General features: G+C 38.7%; 1 protein-coding gene across 1 annotated transcript in view; it reads right to left on the reverse strand.

Annotated features, from left to right (window-relative positions):
• The window catches only part of LOC134536758 (phosphatidylinositol phosphatase PTPRQ-like), a 99,813-nt gene that overhangs the window by 5,033 nt on the left and 73,707 nt on the right, over window positions 1-21,073 (reverse strand). The window contains exons 15-21 of the mRNA XM_063376668.1: window positions 20,706-20,779; window positions 16,559-16,693; window positions 13,819-13,941; window positions 12,984-13,132; window positions 9,607-9,742; window positions 7,687-7,753; window positions 6,524-6,661 (exon numbers count right to left, since the gene is read on the reverse strand). Of these exons, the coding sequence (XP_063232738.1) occupies window positions 6,525-6,661; window positions 7,687-7,753; window positions 9,607-9,742; window positions 12,984-13,132; window positions 13,819-13,941; window positions 16,559-16,693; window positions 20,706-20,779 (821 nt within the window). The 3' untranslated portion in view covers window position 6,524. The remainder of the gene's footprint in view (window positions 1-6,523; window positions 6,662-7,686; window positions 7,754-9,606; window positions 9,743-12,983; window positions 13,133-13,818; window positions 13,942-16,558; window positions 16,694-20,705; window positions 20,780-21,073) is intronic.

Raw genomic sequence — 21,073 nt, forward strand, 5'->3', positions numbered from 1 at the left:
ACCGAATCTTCACTCACCCGTTTCTCGCTCGACCTTTCCTGCACCCCCAGAGAGACAGCTGTAGCGCTCAAACACTGCACCTCCTCAATTGGTCGCACAGACATATTAAGGGAAAGAGATGGAAACCGAGATAGGCCTTGTTTTCAACAGTTTTTTACAACGCAACAAATTTTTAACTTTTACAATTGATATTTTACCTCCGTTTAGGGTTCCGCCTACCCGGGCACACATACAGTGTGCAGAGCTTCAGGAAAAACAACGCAATTTCAAAACTACTCAAGATATCCGAGTGGGGTCTGCTTACGAAAACATTTAAGAGTTCACTGAGGGCCGAAAAGTACTTTTGAATTCGGATTAAGTTTTTAAACCGTATTTTTAGAAGAGTTAAAATGGCTAAAACGCATGTTTTCAGAGTAATTTTTAGGCGTAAAACAGACAGTACTGATTCTTGAAGGCACTTAAGGGACTTGCATTACATCTTTATCTTCATTTCTGGGACATACAATGTTACAGTCACCGCTCAAATTTCACAGTTATCCTGTAACGACGAGAAGACTGCGCGTCAGTTCAGAGCCTTGCGCTTAGAGGCGATACCGCGCTAGAAGCACCAGCGAGCGTCGCGCTTATCATCCCGCCTCACTAACACACATACACCCCTGACGAGGCGGACCCCTTAAAGGTAGAGATCACCCATTAAGGCCCATTCTACAATTACACGAACATGTAGACGGATAGCGTAAACGGAGACGACGGAACTCCTGGAACATTTCACTATCGCGCCTGCTGCTTCAACAATGCACGGAAATGTAACAAATGCCAACCAACGAGATTGCATTTCAAGGTTACGAAAAAGTAACTCAAATTTATATATATGTATATATATATATATATATATATATATATATATATATATATAATGCTTTTAAATCATAGCACGGGCAGAATTTACATATAAAATAAAAATAAATGACAAATTATATTCTTGTACTAAAAAATAATTATTAACGTATTTAGAACACAAAGAAACATGGCTACCACCGAGGCCAAGTACTGGTCGCACGGAGCAACGTAAACGGAAGAGCTCTGCATTGCCGAGTTAACCCGTAAGGATCCGTCTCCGGTCGCGTACTATTGTAGAAAGAGTAATGGGAAACCCATCTCCGTTTCTGTGTCATTGTAGAACGGGAAAATTAAGATAATTCCAAAGATACTGTGACTATTGGCAGTTGGTATTATTAAAATTGTAGTCATTCCCAAATACGCATTCAATACCTACTCAACAAAACGACTTCACAGGTAAAACTATCGGTAGCAGCCGGTAACTGTTATATTTAACGAAGACAATTTTTGAAAATCAAACGACAGAAAAATGCTTTGGTCTAACATGTGTTGAAACCAAGATGGCGCCTCTCGGTTCTTATCCTTCTCCCTTAACAGAACATGATCCAAGTTTCTCATCATCGTGTGACGCTTGAAGCACGCCAGCATTTTTTAAAATATATATATATATATATATTTTTTTTCCCCAGTTCATGACCTCAGCGGCTTATGGCGTATTGCTTTTAGGACTCAAGCCGCTTTTAGAACATTACAAGCCGTTGACATATTCGAGGACTAAAACGGGAAATTTTCCCTCAAAACGGGATTTTTTTCTCTCGAAATAATTTTTCAGATTTTTTCAGATTTTTTGAGGAATATCTTTTTCCATATAAACTGGAAAACTTGGCGGTTATTACCGAATTTGTGGTAAATGTTTATGAATTTTGAGTCTTTTGGGCAATTTTTGGCAAAATTTTGAAGGTTAATGTTTAACGTCAAGGTCATCCATGATGGCCGCCTTGACGTCATATTCCAAGATGGCGGACCTGCACTCAATCCTCACTGCGACTCCAGGGGCCGACATACCAAACTATACTACTGACGGAGATTCTAATATTCATAATTATCAGGGGCGTAGCCAGGTTTTTTTTTAGGGGTTCAACCCCCCCCCCCCCCTCTTATCTCCAAATCTTTAATTAATTTCGTATTCATCACTATAACAAATTTCATATTAAAATTAATAAAAATTTTACCATTACAATATTTAAATTTAAGTACCGAAAACTGCTAAAATAGCACTATTTTACACCTTAAAATCCAAATTTTCCCGGGGGACGACACCCCCCGCTTTAATACGTTGGGGGGGGGGGGCGGCATGCTTCTGCACAGTTCCCGTGATGTTTTGGACGTGACAATGTGGGCGACGGCGAGGTAGACTACGTGACAGCATGCCGTCTCCCGACAGTCTCCAACTCCGTGGTGGCATTGAATATATATAACTTATAGAAGTCGCGAGGGGATAGGATTTATTATTCCAATTTTCGGATCCAAAACTGTGGTAGTTGTTAGCTCCGCCGCTAGACAGCTCTTCTTTCCACAAGAAGGTACTCGTAGTTACCAGCTTCCACGCCAGAGCGCTGTAGCGTCGCTTTTTTCAAGGTCATGCGCGTAATTCTCTGTCTCACTCTATCGAGAGGCGGTGCCCTTTTGTTGAAATCCGAGCGCTTAGATACGGGCGAGCGCAACTGAATTGGAGGAGTACGGCCACCGAAAAAAAAAGTGCGGTTAAAAGATGCCAACATCAAAATTTAAGTTTTAATTATAAGAAAACAACAGAAATTTCTTAAACGTAATAATGTAAAAAAAAATTACTGACATATTCGTAGTTCAGAATTTATAAAATGTTGTGTTAACGGAGTGGCGCATTGAGTAAAATGGCAAAACATAATTTGGAATAATTCTTGACAACGTTGAATGATTTTGGTAGCTATGAAACAACTATGGCTGCGATGACTGTTCAAACGCGTGCACGTAATGTTATTAGTAACTGAAACTAATGGTATGATGTCATACCATTAGTAACTGAAACTAATGGTATGATGTCATACTTTGTGGCTATGCAGTTTATATTTTCTTTTAACATAAGATGAAGCATTTTTACATAATGTTTTGGTTGTTTCGTAATTCAAAATAAATAATCTTAAACGTTATATGGTGAATATTCCCAGTAAGGAATGACCACTAAAAAAATAAATTTTGCCAACATAGATCTGAAAAGTTAACGATTTACTATGTTAAGTTGCTTATAAATAACTCACATTTTCCGGATCTCCAAAGAAAATAAGAGTTTTTGTTATAGCATTGAGTTGCCACTCTTTATATTCCTTGCTTTGAGGTTAGATACACAAGTTATGCTCGTAAAAACGATGCGCAAGTATTTTGAATACAAATATATTTTCTTTTAATAACCGAAAGGTAAATATTATTTCCATGAAATATAATACTATTATTTAAACATAGACAACATATAAGAGCTATTTGTATTTATTATTCCATCTGGCGTGATAAATATTATATTTTAAAAACAGTTTGTGGATTTTTAATATAAAATAAATATTTATTAATGACATCAATTTAAGTTGTTCAAAAAAATTCACTTTGGTATGAATTCAACCAAATTCATGTTATTCAGGGCAGAAAATTATAAACTACCAAAAAAGATTATCCACATTGCTGTTTTGTGTAAATCTGTGCACGGACTTAGTAAGTGATATATTTATAATTCCTCATTTTAGCAACCCATTTTAACACAAGAGAAAAAGGATTTTATACTAAAAATTATTATGTTAAACCATTAATTAGCAGGAAACATGTATGAATAATCTATTTAAATTTGCATTTGAACAGTGAATACTATTTTGCAATAATAAATATATTTTATCATCATATATTACGGATGAAAAGTTTGTATTTCCATCTAATCAGAAGAATTATGACACAGTTAATTAAATTGCTTTACAAGTTTTTATTCGCATGAAAATCATTAAAAATTGGTTGGGAAGTTATATAAATATACAAAAACAAATCATTATACATACAATTTTATTATCTTAGTGGATTTAAATTAATGGTGTCCCAGTGACTACTGCGAAGAAAAAAATCTTGCGAAAGGTTTCCTCGTAATTGAAATTCGTCAAAAAAAATCTATCTCTCATTTTTGGTGACATTTCTGACAAGTGGTACGATGAAATTTGAGACTGGCAAATGAATGTTGTGAAGCAATAAACAAAATATCACATTCGTTAACTACAAATGTATAGTTGTTTTTATTTTATAGTAAAAGTATATCTAATAACCCGTGGCTTTGCTCACGTAATTTCCGGGTATTGCTGATATTCTACCATTTTAAGAAAAGTATGTATTAAATTCCAAAGATTTTTGAAGAATTATACACAAAGAACTGTCAAGTATAGAACATATTTAATAAATAAAAATATTTTTACGACTTATTTTTAATTGGTTTAGCGTAAGCCTATTTTAACTTTTATTTAAAATGAAGTACCTACCTTATTTTCTATCTCCCGGTTTAGTGACTTTGAGAATATATTTTTCCTTGATGAAATCTTAACTCTTTTCCATCTGACGAAGAAGCCAATTAAAATATAAACTAAGACTCGCGCACTTATTGTATGTTAAGACTGCCATCGTTTTAAATTACTGTAATTTTTTTAGTTATAGTCATGCTTAGGATAATAACATAATATGCCTTATTACGCATATATTTCAGTATTCATGAAACCAATGCATTTTTATTTGAAATGTAGAGCGGTTACCAAATTTTTTTATCTCGCATATTGATTTTTTGGTATGGCTAGTATTACTTAAACTAAATTTTTGAATTTTCACTGATGTACTCTTTTCCCTTTTCTATGTGATTTAGAAAATATAGCAATATACGTAAACCAATTAAACCAAAATCCTGAATTTTTATTAACGAAAAAAGTTAAATACAAAAAAAATTTAATATGCGTATTTTATTATTGAATTTATATATATCTTGCCAATACTGATTTAGTGGGTTCCATTTGTTTTATTTTTTAAAATAATATCTACCCCTTTTACTACTTAATAGATAACGTTGAATAAAAGAAGGTTGTTTAAGGTATGTTGATTTTCCTTGCCAATATATAAAAGTAAATTTGTACAAACGCGAAATATAGTTTAAATAAGTATTTTACTTTTAAAATAAAACCATATTTTGAACGGAACACTGACTATTGGCCCAATACAAAGTTTTAATAGCTAATTTTCACTTCACTCGGGTACAGAATCCCATCATTCAGTGATTTCCGTGGCTAGCTTCTTTTGGGATTTCATCATTCTCAAAGCGACGGTAAGGGAAGCTCCTCTTCAAGGTCGCCTAACGATGCTGATAAGACCTGCAGGGTAATTTGAATCGTTGGTCTTGGATTTTCGGACGGTGCCTGGGGGCGGGGGGGGGGGGGGGGGGGTGAAGGATGATGTCACGACTGGGCTGGTTAACCAAGTTCTGCCAAATACCACCAGGGGCGTATACGGCCGATACCCAGCGATGAAAGCGATCGCAGCGGCGGAGCTTGGAACTACAACAATTCTTCTGAGAAACCGGACAGAAAATTTAACCTGGGTTCGCGACTTCTATACATTATATATATTCAATGGTGGTGGGGACTCCAACGGAGTTTGCGAACGGAAGACGGACGGTGAGCTAGCCAGGCAAGGAAAAAGGGGGTTTGGCCAGCAGGACACTAGCGCGTTGGGCCAGGATTCCAGAGCCCATGAAGGGACGAGTCAAGATGTCCGACACAAACACTCGCGTGTTTGATTACCGGCTTCTACCACTGAGGAAAAGTGCATACCTGTGGTGGTCCTTAAAGAGGTACTTCCAACACAATGGCGTCGTTCATAAAAGGCCTGATAAGCTAGTTACTGATAAATTCACACAGAATCAAGGAAAACATTGTCAATCTCAGAAATTCTTAAAAAAAAAAAAAAAAGTTAAATGTTGGGAGAGAACGGAAGTGTTACCGTAGGAGGACGTAGCGAGATGGAGGTATTGGTAACTTATGAAATATTTTAATGAGATACGTAAAACCTCGTTTATCCGGCCTTCTTATATCCGGTTAGCACACGACGATATTTCTGACAGTGCTTCATCCAAACGCCATTCATGTTTGAAATAGAAGAAAGTGACCAATTATTTGTAAAGAAATGACGTGAAAAGTTAATTTTATATAATTTAATGACTTGTAAACAATGTAGTTCATGTATACAATGTAATTTTGTTACAAAACATAGAATTTTTTTTTATCGTAGTGAACGGTAAGTCTGCTCCCGATTTAAGGATTTTGTTTTGCTTACTACCCATATTACCAGGATTATCGGGATTTTCGATTATCCGGATGAACAAGGTGGTGGCGTGAGTATGTCATGTTTGGCCACCTTCATAAACAAACGATTTCAGACCGTATCCGGAATTTCCTTCTACGTTGCAAATGAACTGTAATTTAAGTGAATTTTTTTTTTGTGCTCGAGAATCAGTTGACTTTTTTTTTTACGTCTGATAAGCGGTGTTTCTCGCGCGCAGGCGTGCCGGCGCAAACAAGCTGTGTTTTGGCGGAGCAATAGCTGAAGCATGAACTGCGATGGTTAGGAGAGCACTTACGCTATAGCTCGCTCTCTGAGTCGCTGCAAGCGATGCTCACCTTGGCCAGTTTTTCGTACGACGTGCTGTTTGTCGTCAAATTTATGTTCTCTACATTCTCGTAGATAGGCTCCAACGAAGCACGTGACGATGATTTATCTGGAAACAAAAAGCCAAGTCACATCATTGTTGTCCACGCGGATAAAAATGTTTTATTTGGCCTTTGTTCGAAAATAATTTTTTTTTTACGTGATAACACCTTATAAATCGATGAACGCCGGCTGCACGCACGAAAAATGTTCACATTCCGCCTGAGCCGAGCGTGCAAGAACCGGTCAAACCACCGTGCGAGAAAATCTTATATAATATCAAACAGGTAAAGGCGGGCTTTTTAACTAATTGTTCGTGATTATATTTAAACGAATTATTTAAATTAAATTTGCAAAAACTGTAAATAATATGTGAAAATTAAAAAGTATGCAATTTTTCATCAATGTTTTCTTATGACGTTATCACGTAAAATTATCGTCCGTAAACCGACTTTACAGACAACCCCCTTTTTTGAAACTATTTTCACATTGTTACACAAAATACTGTTACACAAAATATTGTTGTACAATAAGAATCACTGGAAACCACACAAGAAGGGTTGAATGTATTGAGGATTCAATAAATTAAGGCTATTCATTCGTGTGAAGAAATCAACTAAAGAGCATAACATTCAAAATCTGGAAAGCAATATACTCAATCATATGCATAGGTATGAAAATAGATTATCAGCTTCGTAGAGGATTGAAGACACTTTTTTTTTTAAATAAATTAGAATCAAACATTTTACATGTGGTGCATTACAACCATTTAATTGCATCAAAATATTTTCATATTAACAAAATATTTAATATTTCACATTTACAGTAAATATTTTTATCATTTGTATCTTGTTCTAATTTTACAAAGTTAACAATGAGCAGTCGTCAGTTTTGTTGGTAATGTGGTACGTAGGTGGTGACTCTTGCTCTCTACAAGGTTTCTTACCGACACTATAGGCACAATAAAGCACAAAATAGTTAAATTTGTTTGGAATTCTTTTTATCACTGATCGATTGGCGATTTTAAAATGAGATTCTTGTTTGGCACTGGAAAAAAAAGAAGCGAAATAAGGACTATTCTTGGCAATACCTTACCTGGATGCATTATTGTTTCATCATCCAGGGCGTCCCGAATGCACTGGTAGATATATACATATTGTGCCTAAATAAAACAAAAGAAAACGAGAATTAACATTTTAGCGGAATCACAGTCAATAATCATAGATTTTTTATTTGTAAATGGCTATCAATGGGATTTAAATGTTAAGTTGTTACAAATGTTTTCTCGAGTAGTTCACCAAACATCAGAAAATAAAGAGTATTTCTTCAACCGTGTCTTAATGGATTCCTTACTTTCTCAACTAATGGAAAGGGCTTCGATCGATCTGTACTTTGAATGCGTGCCGAATAAAGCTACCCCGGAAACATAACACTCAGTCATCCCACGTGGTACTGAATTTAAAGTAACGACCGCAATATTATCACTCATCGAGACAAAATACAAACAAATGATTGCCATTGCTGTCAAGTAGGCTATCACGGACTTTCCGTAATTATCACTAGTTTAAAGGTGTGTTATATATTTATTCATTATGGAAACAGACAAACTTAATGACAAGTCAGAAATACCGTATCTTTATCACCGTTTCACACGACAATTCTCGCGCAAATAGCTGATACGCTGTTGGCACAATAATTTTGGTTGCAGTTAATAGGCGTGCTACAAAAACAAACATATTCCCAAGGAAATTCAATAATCAAAGCACACAAAAATTTCATTATCAAATGTTAATAAGGAAACCGTTTGTAACGAAGTTAACATAAATATTAATCCTGAGACTTATTTAGTTTTTATTAAGTTTTTTTTTTTTGTTAAACCCGAGTAATTTTAAAACTATTTAGTACATGAATCAGCACATTGCTGCATAACCGTGTTAATTATTTTGTAGTGTCTGTTGTTTGGAGTAAGCTTTATTTAATTTTATTGTTTGCATAAATGTGTTACTGATGGATGTGCAGCACTGTATTATCAAACCATCCTCGCGTCAATGTACATAAAGATTGAATTGAACAAACACCAAGAGAGAAAAAAATGCGAGCGAGTCATTCAGTACCCGCCAGAGATGTGTAACATCTAACCTCGGTAATGAGCAAACTCATGTGTTCTCGTGTTGTAAATACACTTGTAACACGAGACTCGGACACGAGATTTAACGTGAAATACTTTAAAAAAAATAATGCCGAGCGTGATAAATATGCGCAAAATTTTGGTCCAACTACATTTCCGGACGCGAATCACACGTACCTAGTTTCCCCCACCCGCCGCTAGAATTCGCTGCCGGAGCAGCTACGTCAAATATTAAATCATTTTACTGGCAGACCGAAATTTTAAACTATCAAATGAAACGGCTCCGATAAAAACGAAAAAAAAAAGAAATACTTGGAAAAAAAATTACAAAAATCCCGGATTTTGACTTTATTTTCGACAAGGAATTTCATTAAAATAACGCTCAACTTTTTTTTTTTAATTCATGTTACAGTTAATACTATCATGTTTATATTGGTTTTGTGGCTTCGCGCCATCCGCCACAGATGGCAGCACCGTGGTTACACATTTCCGTTCCATCAGTGGCGTAGCCAGGATTTGTGTATGGGGGGGGGGGGTGTTAAGAAGCATGCCCCCCCCCTCCGATTTAAAGCGGTGGGTCCGGGGTCCCTCCCCGGGGAAAATTTGGATTTTAAGGTGTAAAATAGTGCTATTTTAGCAGTTTTCGGTACTTAAATTTAAATATTGTAATGGTAAATTTTTTTATTAAATTCCATATGAAATTTGTTTGAGTGATGAATAAGAAATTAATTAAATATTTTATGCTAAGGGGGGGGGGGGGGGGGTTGAACCCCTAAACCCCCCCCCCCTCCTCCTTCCGGCTACGCCACTGCGATCCGTTCGTGAAATGATTGCTACCAAGGGCTGAGATATTTCACTCCGGTGCGCGGGGCCTGCAAGCAGCTTACCTCGGACTGCACCATGTTGACGCGGTGCTGGCGCAGCTTGTACACGGTGTTGAAGATGTCCACCTTCTTGTTCTCCTTGATCTGCTGGAGCAGCACGTCGACCGCGATGTAGGTGCCGGTGCGGCCGACGCCAGCGCTGCGAACAACGTGCGACGACAACAGCGTGTCAACTGCGACCGTGGCGCCGTGGTCAGGCCAGGCCCGGGGTCCGGGGAGAATCAATCCCTGTTACTTAAGGGGCCCGCCTACCCGGTCACACACACGGTGTGCAGAGCTTCAGGAAAAACAACGCGATTTCAAAACTACTCAAGATATCCGAGTGGGGTATGTTTACGAAAAGCATTTAAGAGTTCGCTGAGGCCCTAAAAGTACTTTTAATTTTGGATCATGTTTTTAAACTGTATTTCTAGAAGAGTTAAAATGGCTGAAACGCATGTTTTCAGAGTAATTTTTAGGTGTAAAACAAGTGGTACAGATTCTTGAAAGCACTTAAGGGACTTGCATTACACCTTTATCTTCATTTCCCCGTAATATAAAAATACGGTCACCGCACAAATTTCACAGTTATCAATTGACGACGAGAAGACTGCGCGCCAGTTCAGAGCCTTGAGCTTAGAGGCGATACCGCGCTAGAAATACCAGCGAGCGTCGCGCTTATCATCCCGCCTCACTAACACACATACACCCCTGACGAGGCGGGCCCCTTCCCCTCCAGTGTTTCAGGGGCACTACGCAACCCGCGTTAACCTCATAAACATTCAATGTTATTTTCATTTTGCTTATAACTTATTAACTAATATAGATTTCGAAATGATGCTTGCTTGATATGTAAGACAACGATGCTCTTATCAAAGCCCCTTTCTTCAAAAAACGTGCATAAATTATGGTTAAAACCTGGACAAATACACTTATGCATATTAGTAAAGATTAGTATAAAACCATAATTTATGCAAGTCGGTTCACGGACGATAGTTTAACGTGACGTCGTCATAACAAAACATTGATGAAATGATTGCATACTCTTATGAATAAAATTGAATTATTTTTTTATTTTAATAATAAAATAATAAATACTTGAAATTATACTAGTAATCAGATTTTTTTTAAAATGCAAGAATAATCAACCTTTATTGCCGAAATTGATGTTGTAATAAGCAAGGAAAACCACATTAACTTTTCACTTCACTTTTATAACCGGTCGACGAAACAGTTCACATGTAGATTACTTGTAATTAATTTTTAAAAACTGGCGTTTAAATATAAAGTTTAAATATAATTATGAACAAGTTTTCATATAAATAAACTGTAATCAAATATCTATCATCAATTATATGAATCACCATAATTTTTTAGTCAATTGTAACATAACCTATTATTACTGCACTCGCCGACAGCGTAACGGAACACAGCGTAACGGAACAATGAGCGTAACGGGACTCAGCGTAACGGAACAATGATCGTAACGGCACACAGCGTAACGGAACAATGTGCGTAACGGGACACTTTTTCGTGCGTGCAGCCGGCGTTCATCGATTTATTAGACGTTGTCACGTCAATAAATATATATATCCAAGTATTATGTTATTGCGCAAGTATGAAATTGTTCAAGTATGCTGCGTCATCTCTCTATCCCTTCCCCTGCCGTCTCCTCCTCTGCTGGTTCCCCCACCACGTACCTGACTATTCTCCTCCATTCATGCGATCGGGATTTTCATCATACGCTCGAAAAATTGTAGCCCCCTCAGAAAAGAAGTTTCACTTCAAAGTTGTTAAAGACTGTAAACGTTACACTGGTCATAACAGTAAGCGTGATCTTTTCCTGTAAAATATATCAACAATATAGGCATGTAATTGAAAATTTTGGTCATATCAGGGTAAACCCAAGCATTGAAAAAAAACTTATAACTCAACCGGGTGGCTTTCCCCCCTCCCCTGGTCAACCGACCACGGGGATATTGCTACCCCCCTCCCTTTCCACTTCCCCTAGACGTCAGTGGCGGATAAAGCTTAGAATTTTGGGGAGCTGGGGCGGACGCCAGGGAAATTATTTGGGCGATACGTATAATATCTCCATGTTAAATGTAAAGTCCTTATTTTAAACTATATATATACTTGAAAAAATATTCTAACAAATTTATAACGCCTTGATTAGATTTTTCAAAAAAAAAAAAAAAAAAATGTCGTACACAGTACAGTAGCACTAAAAAAAATAATTTATAAAATAGGTACACATTGTTACAAAAAAAATTCACTGCTGCTTCATTTATACCTCTCCCCTGCCGTCTTTCCATCCGGCCGTTACAACTAGCATATAGCATGCTACGCTACGTACATAGTCCCCATCCTCCCTTTTGCCGTCTTCCCTTTCGACCGCTAGCGCATGCGTTGGAGTGGCGTCGTCGCAGCTGACGCACTCTCTCCAACCACGTACCTAACTATTCCCCTCATGCGATCGTAAATTTTTTCGCAAAGCTCGGAAATTGTAGCGCCCCCCCCCCCCCCCCTCTCCTTCTCGGAAAAGACATTTCACTCCAGAAACATCCCTGAAGGCAGGCAGGTAGCAATGCTGTCGAGACATCATGGAGTGAGGGAGGGTAAACCGAGTCCATCCCAATCCACCGACATCATTTCGCCAGGAGACGCGCTCCTAGTAGGCCACTCCTCCAAGGCTAAACTCCGCCCAGGCTAGAAGTATTTTGTGCTGCTCGCGCCGGATTCTGAGTAGCTATGGATGGGCAGTACGGTTCATTCCAGTGAGTGGTTCGGAACCAATTCGTTCTTCAAAGTGAACCAGTTCTTTTAAACGGTTCAGTGGTTCATTAAAAAAAAGTCTGGTACAACTCGAAGGAATCGCTCGTTTTCTCTTGATATCACGAGCGAGAGTCGAGAGAAGTGTAAGCGGATATCTGGGGGAAACAGAGAGAGAGAGAGAGAGAGAGAGAGAGAGAGAGAGAGAGCTAAAAACAGTGAAACAGTATCCTGGCGATCTGGCTGATTGCGTATTATTTGAATTGGGGGGAGGGGGGAGGAAGTTGTCGACGAGCAAAGAATCGTGGAGAGCGAATCAGCGTCCAGCGATGACAAGAAGAAAGGAGGAGGAACCAAGAACCACGAGTCCGCGCCGGACGCGATAGCCGAGAGTTGTGGAGGAGAAGGAACAAAGAACAACTAGCGAACCTCTCCTTCAGTGTTCTTCCCACTGCCCGCGATTGCTGAGCTGGTGAACCACGGTTCTTTTTCTGGGAACTAGTTCCTGAGTGTTCTCGGACACGAACCGTTTCATTTGAGTGGTTCGTGAACCATCGGCCCATCTCTATGAGCAGCCGCTTGCCTACATACCACTCTTAAACCCCAGGTCGACGTGAGGTGCTGCTCACCTGCAGTGCACCACGGTGGGGCAGTCCCTGCTCTCCGTGTTCTGCCGCCCCACCTGGCAGAACTCCAGCATCACGTCCGTGTTGTCCGGGCAGCCGAAGTCCGGCCACTCGCGGAAGTGCAGGTGCTTCACGGACTTCTTGCGGCCGTCCTGGCGCGCCAAGGGCAACAACAGACACGCTGGAGCGCGACACGTCGCCAGCTACCAGATGTGGTGCACACCTCATCTGCTAGAAATCGCTGCGCTCAGCTGAGAACGGACTTGGAGAAGTGATTTTTTTTTGTGGAAATTAACGTAATTCAGAATATACTCAAAGTATATTATCCAGACAGACAAAATGTGCCCCCATATACTATCGTATAAAAATGACAGTTGAAAATATTATGTTATTATAAAATGGCAGAAAACATTTTTACTTTCTTAAAATACAATTATAATAAATTATATAGGCTTCAAATGAAATTTACTGCAAGAAAAAACATAAAACGTTGTCTATTCTCACAAAAAAAAATTACACAATTATATTGCAAGTCCAGTAACAAGTGGAATTCGTCTGAGATTACTATACACGTGTAATTAAATATCAAAAGTTACGTTAACATTGTTGAATGAATTTTTATTTTTATTTTAAAACAAGCTAGGCTAGCTAATACTAGTGGTTAGCATTAACTATGGCCATCTTCATGACAATTTCGCTTAAAGATGGAGTGTATTTTGTTGACGAAATTTGCTTCTGAATACTAACAATCCTGCACACGATGTAAACATAGCTCTCTCTTCTTTTTTTTAAACGAAACAACGACAGGTGGTAAACACGTAGTACAGGGAAGCAGTACCTTGTATATGATGAACGTGCGTTGAGTGTAGATGGGGAACATCATCTCCGTGGCGCAGTGGACTGTGATGTCCCCGAACTTCACATTCCCTCTCAGGCCAGGGAAGTAACGGAAACATTTCACCTGGAACGAGCGAGAAACTGAATAGCGATGGCGATCGAAGAAAATCAAACCTATACACATATGCTATTGTTAGTACGATTTACCGGGTTCGTAAAGGATAGCCCAATTAAAGATTGTATTACATTCACGGTTTTATTTATTGCCACTATTTACATTACTAGCAAATAATCTAAAACATGTCAATTAATCAATTGTACTTTAAAATGTTGCTTCCTCAGTGACTCGTTTTTACACACCGCACACCTCGCTGGGCCGCACCTCTGGCGCAACTCTCGCCGCAGCACCCCTAGTGGTCCTCCGTCGCAAGACTCCGTCGCCGCACTTCCGCCGCCGCCGACGCACTTCCCCTTCGCCGAGATCCCACTCGACGCCTCGCTCGGAACTTCGCTCGGGACTCCGCCGCGCCCGCGACACTATCGCCCGGAACTGAACTCTCTGCCCTGGAACCTTCGTCCAGGGACTTCGCCGCTCTATCGTCCGGGAAATCCGCCGCGGGATAACTCCCGACTCCACTGAACTACTGCCCTGGAACCTTCGTCCAAGGACTTCGCCACTCTGCCGCACCCGCGGCACTATCGCCCCGAGAACTCCGCCGCGGAAAAGCTCCCGCCTGAACTCTGACTCAACTCTCCACTGCTCCCGGAGGCCGGCGTCCCGGGCTTATGTATCACAGGCGCCGCTTCTCGAATTCACCAGCGTGGCTGGGGCCAGTCGCGTCATTCCGCGCCGACGCGACGGCAGAAATCTCTCGAAACACGTGTCGGCGGCTCGCGTAACTCCGCAGCTGTCAGGTTTCGGATGTCTATCAGCGACGCGCGGGGAGCTGAGGGCTGGAGGGAGGGGAACGGCGCTCCTTGTAATCTACCGCGCGTCTCATGTTGCGGCGGCCGCCAGCCAGCTTTGCACCTGCACGTGTCGTGGTCTTGCTCACGTTCGTAGCGAGAAACTGAATAGCGATGGCGACTGAAGAAAATCAAACCTTTACACAGACACTATGTTTACGACACAGACACGTAAATAATTTGCAAAACAATCGCTGCTTTCCAATAATAACTGTACGTAAGGTATTCGCCATTTCGATCTGATGAAACGATTAAATACTTTTCAAGCACTGTGCTTGAATTCCAAACACACCATGTGTCATGAAGTCTTAATTCACTCCATGATTAAAACTTGGTTGTTCAATAATCAATTCTGGTAAAACTTAGAGGTCAAAGAGGAACTGTATCTTACAAGATTTTATTTTGTGATAGCCATGGCGTAGTCACCAATTTTTTATGGATTATGAAAGAAAAAAAAAGGGGGGGGGGGGGTCGTGGGGAACCGGTAGTTTGGAATTCCCCCTCCCCAATATAACCAGCGGACCAGAGTAAACTCCTTCACAAAAAAAAAAAAAACTTTAAAATGTTGAGGAATAAGTAAGAAGTTTTACTTCTGTCGTGCGTGGACTACATGCACACATTTTTTAAATTAAATATATCTGTGATATTTATGATCATTATCTGATTTTAAAATTTAATTATAAAATTAAATTAAACAAATTATCTCCTAAAAATTAACCGTTCATATGTGGCAATTGTATTCAAATACTTTATTTCGAGTTTATAATCCATAAATAAATAAAAATCAGATTTCTCCAAAACCCTGATACAAGTAAGGTTTCTGTTGTTTTTGGAAAAATAATTTTTTTTATTTATGAATGATATACTAAAAATAAAGTGTATGAAGACGAAGGCTACACACGAAAGGTTATTCCAAAAAAAGGTACACCACAATATTCCGAGCTTCTAGTACACGCGAGGACTGTCAAACATTTTATTTCGAGTCAATAAAAACCAAAGTACTTGTTTAGTAGAGAAATTCTTTTCATAAATAATTAAATTTTGTTATATATTTAATTTATTTAAAACCATGTGGAAAAATAAACGAAATATTAGGAGCAAATTATTTCAGAATACAAACATCCTTAAAGCGAATAAGACAGAATATCCTAATATATTGAAAGTTTTTGATATAAAAAATATTTAATTAAAATTATTAACTTCTACCCGATGATAACTTGTAGTTTACAGATAAATAGTTTATTAAATAGTTTATGAGTTTACATGCATACATACACATACACGCATATACAAATATCCACATATATATGTGTATACACACGGGGGTAATCTAGTGTAAATCAAGGGAATGCTGACTTGATGTAAGCTTTTGGACATACGCCATTGCTAAGCACATGTATGCCTGTAGAAGAAAACTAAAAAAAAAAAAAAAAAGACAAAAACACAAGTTAAGCAAAAAATTTGCTGTTGTCAACAGGATATAAACACCACATAATATTCCAAAACAGGAATATGGTCAACAAACAAAGAACATATTCCTGTTATGGAATATTATGTGGTGTTTATATCCTGTTGACAACAGCAAATTTTTTGCTTAATTAGTGTTTTTGTCTTTTGTGTTTTTTTGTAGTTTTCTTCTACAGACATACATGTGCTTAGCAATGGCGTATGTCCAAAAGCTTACATCGAGTCATGCACTCCCAATTGCGCAAATATTTCGAAGATAACAGGGAATGTTGTGAGTGTGGGATGATGACACGGCGGGGCGCGCGCACCTTGTCGTTCTCCTCGAACTGCGTGAGCATGATGATGAGCTGCACGTGTTGCTGCAGCACCATGTTCCAGAAGTCCTCGCACGTCTCCTCCTTGGGGCCCTGCGTGGCGATGTACTCCACCGCTCCGGAGTAGCCCTGCGCACGCACAGGGACAGCAACACTCAGGGTGTGGCGCAGTCCCACACCATCAGTCCAGACCAGGGGCGCAGCCAGGGGGGGGGGGGAGTGTTAGGGATTTCAAACCCCCCTCCCCCACTAGCACCAAATATTTAATTAATTTATTATTCATCACTCAAACAAATTTCATATTAAAATTAATAACATTTTTACCATTACAATATTTAAATATAAGTACCGGAAACTGCTAAAATAGCACTATTTTACACCTTAAAATCCAAATTTTTCCCGGGGGAGGACCCCCGGACCACCCGCTTTAATACGGGGGGGGGGGGGGGATGGCCGCATGCTTCTCAACACCCCCCATACACAAATCCTGGCTACGCCACTGGTCCAGACTGAGCAAGGACGGTGGACTGATCAGTCCGAACTGAACGGGTCGTTACCACAACGTCAAACCTACAATAACGCCGAAAACCATAACGCCGAATGCCAAATTGACCGCAACGCCGACAGCTAGAAAACTGCTGTGCACCACAACGCCGAAATACAGTAACGCCGAAAAATGGTGCTGCGGGGAAGGGGGGGGGGGGGGGCACAGGAGCAAAATGAAAAAAAAAAAAAAACAACTGAATGAATTTGTGTGCTAACCTTACCTAACCTAACCTTTGCGGCAGTCCTGCAATGACATTTTTCGGCGTTAATGTATTTCGGCGTTGTGGTACACAGCAGTTTTCTAGCTGTCGGCGTTGTAGTCAATTTGGCATTCGGCGTTATGGTTTTCGGCGTTATTGTACGTTCGGCGTTGTGGTATTTCGGCGTTGTGGTGCGTCCCCGAACTTGAACAGCCGTGTGATCAAGGACGGTGGACTGATGGATTGACGAATTTTTGGCTTCCCGTCGAATCGGCTGGAGAACACTCAAGACACGTGTGGGAACAGCGTCTGGCCAGTCCAAGCAAACAGTCCATCCGTCCATCAGTTGAGTGTCATGGCAGATATTTCGGTTGTAGCCTTATACCCTTTGGTTACTTTGCTATATTTCCCCCTCATTTTTTTTCTAGCTGAAAGTGCAACTGCAATTGCGACATTCAAAGTTTATGCCAATTCCTTATTATAATATAATGTACTAATTATAACAAAAATAAACATCACTACTGCATTCTCAAAAAAAGGAGAAACAAAATAAATATTAAAGCAATGACCAACCAGTAACCAAATTCTTTTTTTTTTCTAAATCAATCCACCGTTACACCCAACTTGTTTTCGAGTGTAAACACTAAATTTGAATTCTCTTCTCCGAGGTTCCGCCTCTGGTTTAATTTTGTTTTCTTAACTAAATATTAACCAGTATGTTATCTGGCCCTTTATTAAAGATTCAAATTATTTTAATGTTGTGCAAATGAAAATTATTTTCGATAAAAAATAATTCACAAAAATGTTTTTTTATAAAGAAGCTCTTTAAAAACTACATTACGGGTGGATTGTCTCATTCAAAAATTTTTAATGGATTATAATGTCATATTCACATAATCAAAATTGATTTTAGTGATAACTTGAACATTTACTTGCTTTGCGAAATTAGTTAATCAAATTAGAAAAGTAAAAAAAATCAATAGAAAATCACAACTTAAAAAAAAAACCTTTCTCTCTAACTTCTAGCGCCATATTTTGATGAAAAATTTCCAATGAACTCCTTAACACACATAAAAAATTGGTTGTCTGTAAAGTTGGTTTACGGACGATAGTTTAACGTGACATCATAACAAAACATTGATGAAATGATTGCATACTTTCATGAATAAAATTGAATCATTTTTATTTTAATAATAAAAGAATAAATACTTGAAATTATACTAGTAATCAGATTTTTAAAATGCAAGAATAATTAACCTTTATTGCCGAAATTGTTGTAATAAGCAATGAAAACCACATTAACTTTTCACTTCACTTTATAAACAGTCGAAGAAACAGTTCACGTGTAGATGTAAGTTGTGTGCTGCCGCTGTCTTTCTTCTCGGACGCATAGGCCAATCGAGTGGAAGAGAGATAGATGCGGCGCAAGCGTACAATGAGCGTAACGGGACACAGCGTAACGGAACAATGTGCGTAACGGGACACTTTTTAGTGCGTGCAGCCGGCGCTCATCGATTTATTAGACGTTGTCACGTCAAAATGAAAGTGTAAACGTGTGTGAAACAGCAAGTGCGGCTACCTGCAGAGTGCCGGTCTCAGACTCCTGGCGTGTGACTTCCCGCCTCGCACTGGCATTCTGCAGGCAGGCGCTATCTTTAAACGTTACCGAGTCCGTGAGCCAGTGATGAGCGTCGGTACCTGATTTCCTGATAGATATATTTTGACAAACGATCGAACGTGTCAATGTTTACAACAGCTGAATTTAATTGCTCTGCCAGCAATAGCAGTGTGATTTATTACACATATAATAATATAAATAAATTTACCATGACAGTATGACAAATTACAAGTCCAGTGCTAACAGAGTTCATTGGAAACTTTTCAAGTTAGGCAGTTCATTGGAAACTTTTCAAGTTAGGCTATATGCGCAGGTCACATGTGCAGTTATAGCCTCGGTAAAGTTTACAGTGTTGATTTTTGACGTGACAACGTCTAACAAATCGATGAACGCCAACTGCACGCACAAAAAAGTGTCCCGTTACGCACATTGTTCCGTTAGGCTGTGTCCCGTTACGCACATTGTTCCGTTACGCTGTGTCCAGTTACGCTCATTTTACGCTTGAGCCGCATCTATCTCTCTTCCACTCGACTGTTTATAAAGTGAAGTGAAAAGTTAATGTGGTTTTCATTAGTTATTACAACAACAATTTCGGCAATAAAGGTTAATTATTCTTGCATTTTAAAAATCTGATTACTAGTATAATTTCAAGTATTTATTCTTTTATTATTAAAATAAAAATGATTCAATTTTATTCAAAAAAGTATGCAATAATTTCATTAATGTTTTGTTATGGCGTCACGTTAAACTATTGTCCGTAAACCGACTTTACAGACAACCAATTTTTAGGCTTTAATAATTGTTTATTATTTTTTTTTAATTTTGGGCTTTGAATAATAGTATGTTAAGTGTTGGTGATCGGGCCCGACAAAGTTATTTACCCGCTCTACAATGTCTCGGGAACGGAGACGAGACGGATTTTTCGGAATATTTTACTGTCGCGTCTGCTGCTCCCGCGATGCACGGAAACTTAACAAACTGCAGCCATTGAGATTGCATTTTAAGGTTACGAGTATTATTTTAATTAAAATATGCTTCGAAATTATAGCAAGGGCAGAATTGACATAACTAATAAAAATAAACGGCAAAGTAATAATAGAAAGCTATATATTCTTATGATTTGTAAGCTTTTGGACATACGTCATTGCTAAGCACATGTATGTCTGTAGAAGAAAACTACAAAAAACCAAAAAGACAAAAACACAAATTAAGCAAAAAATTGCTGTTGTTAACAGGATATAAACACCACATAATATTCCATAGCAGGAATATGGTCAACAAACAAAGAAAGAAAGAAAAATGGACTAAGAGAACAGACATACATGTGCTTAGCAATGGCGTATGTTCAAAAGCTTACATCAAGTCATGCACTCCCATTGCACAAATCTTTCAAAGATAATATATATTATTATACTTGAAACCATTTTTAACGTATTTAGAACGTAAACAAAAATGGCTAACACCGAGGCCTAGAACTCTGCTTCTATTGGTTGCACGGAGCAACGTAAACGGAAGAGCTGAGCATTGCCGAACTGATCCGTACGGGTCCGTCTACGTCTGCGTGCCGTTGCAGAAACTCTTTTCCGTGATATCCGTCTCCATTCTCATGTCATTGTAGAACGGGCTTTAGTTTCTCTCTATGACATTGACGTCGGAACACAGTTTTGAAGATTTCCACAGATTACCTACACTATGTATATTTCATGTTAGTTTGAAACACAGAATCCTAACTATACTAAGAACTTCAGAGAATGAGTCATGCAATCATTCATCTTACCTTGATATATGATGCATTGATGTAATCCGACATGCCTTTGTTACTCGTTTCCAACTTCACTCGAGTTGCATCGACTGAAACATAGATGTTCCTAATAACACAAAAGGGTTTAAAATGTTCACGATTGCCCTCATATGTTTTCCAATTACCTTTGAAAATAAATACAATTAAAATGGAAGTTACTTCATAATTTTATAAGCTGTGAACGAAAGCATGCATTTAAGGACTAGGCAATGTAAAAAAAAAAAAAAAAAATTCAAACGATGTGTTTTACAATTTGCCTGACTTATTAGGTTGTGACTTATCAATACAGATTAAATTTCTGAACTTCCACAGGCAGGCAAAACATACAAATCTCATTTTCGAAA

This window comes from Bacillus rossius, chromosome 11 (assembly GCF_032445375.1).
Source record: "Bacillus rossius redtenbacheri isolate Brsri chromosome 11, Brsri_v3, whole genome shotgun sequence".
Classification (NCBI taxonomy): domain Eukaryota; kingdom Metazoa; phylum Arthropoda; class Insecta; order Phasmatodea; family Bacillidae; genus Bacillus; species Bacillus rossius.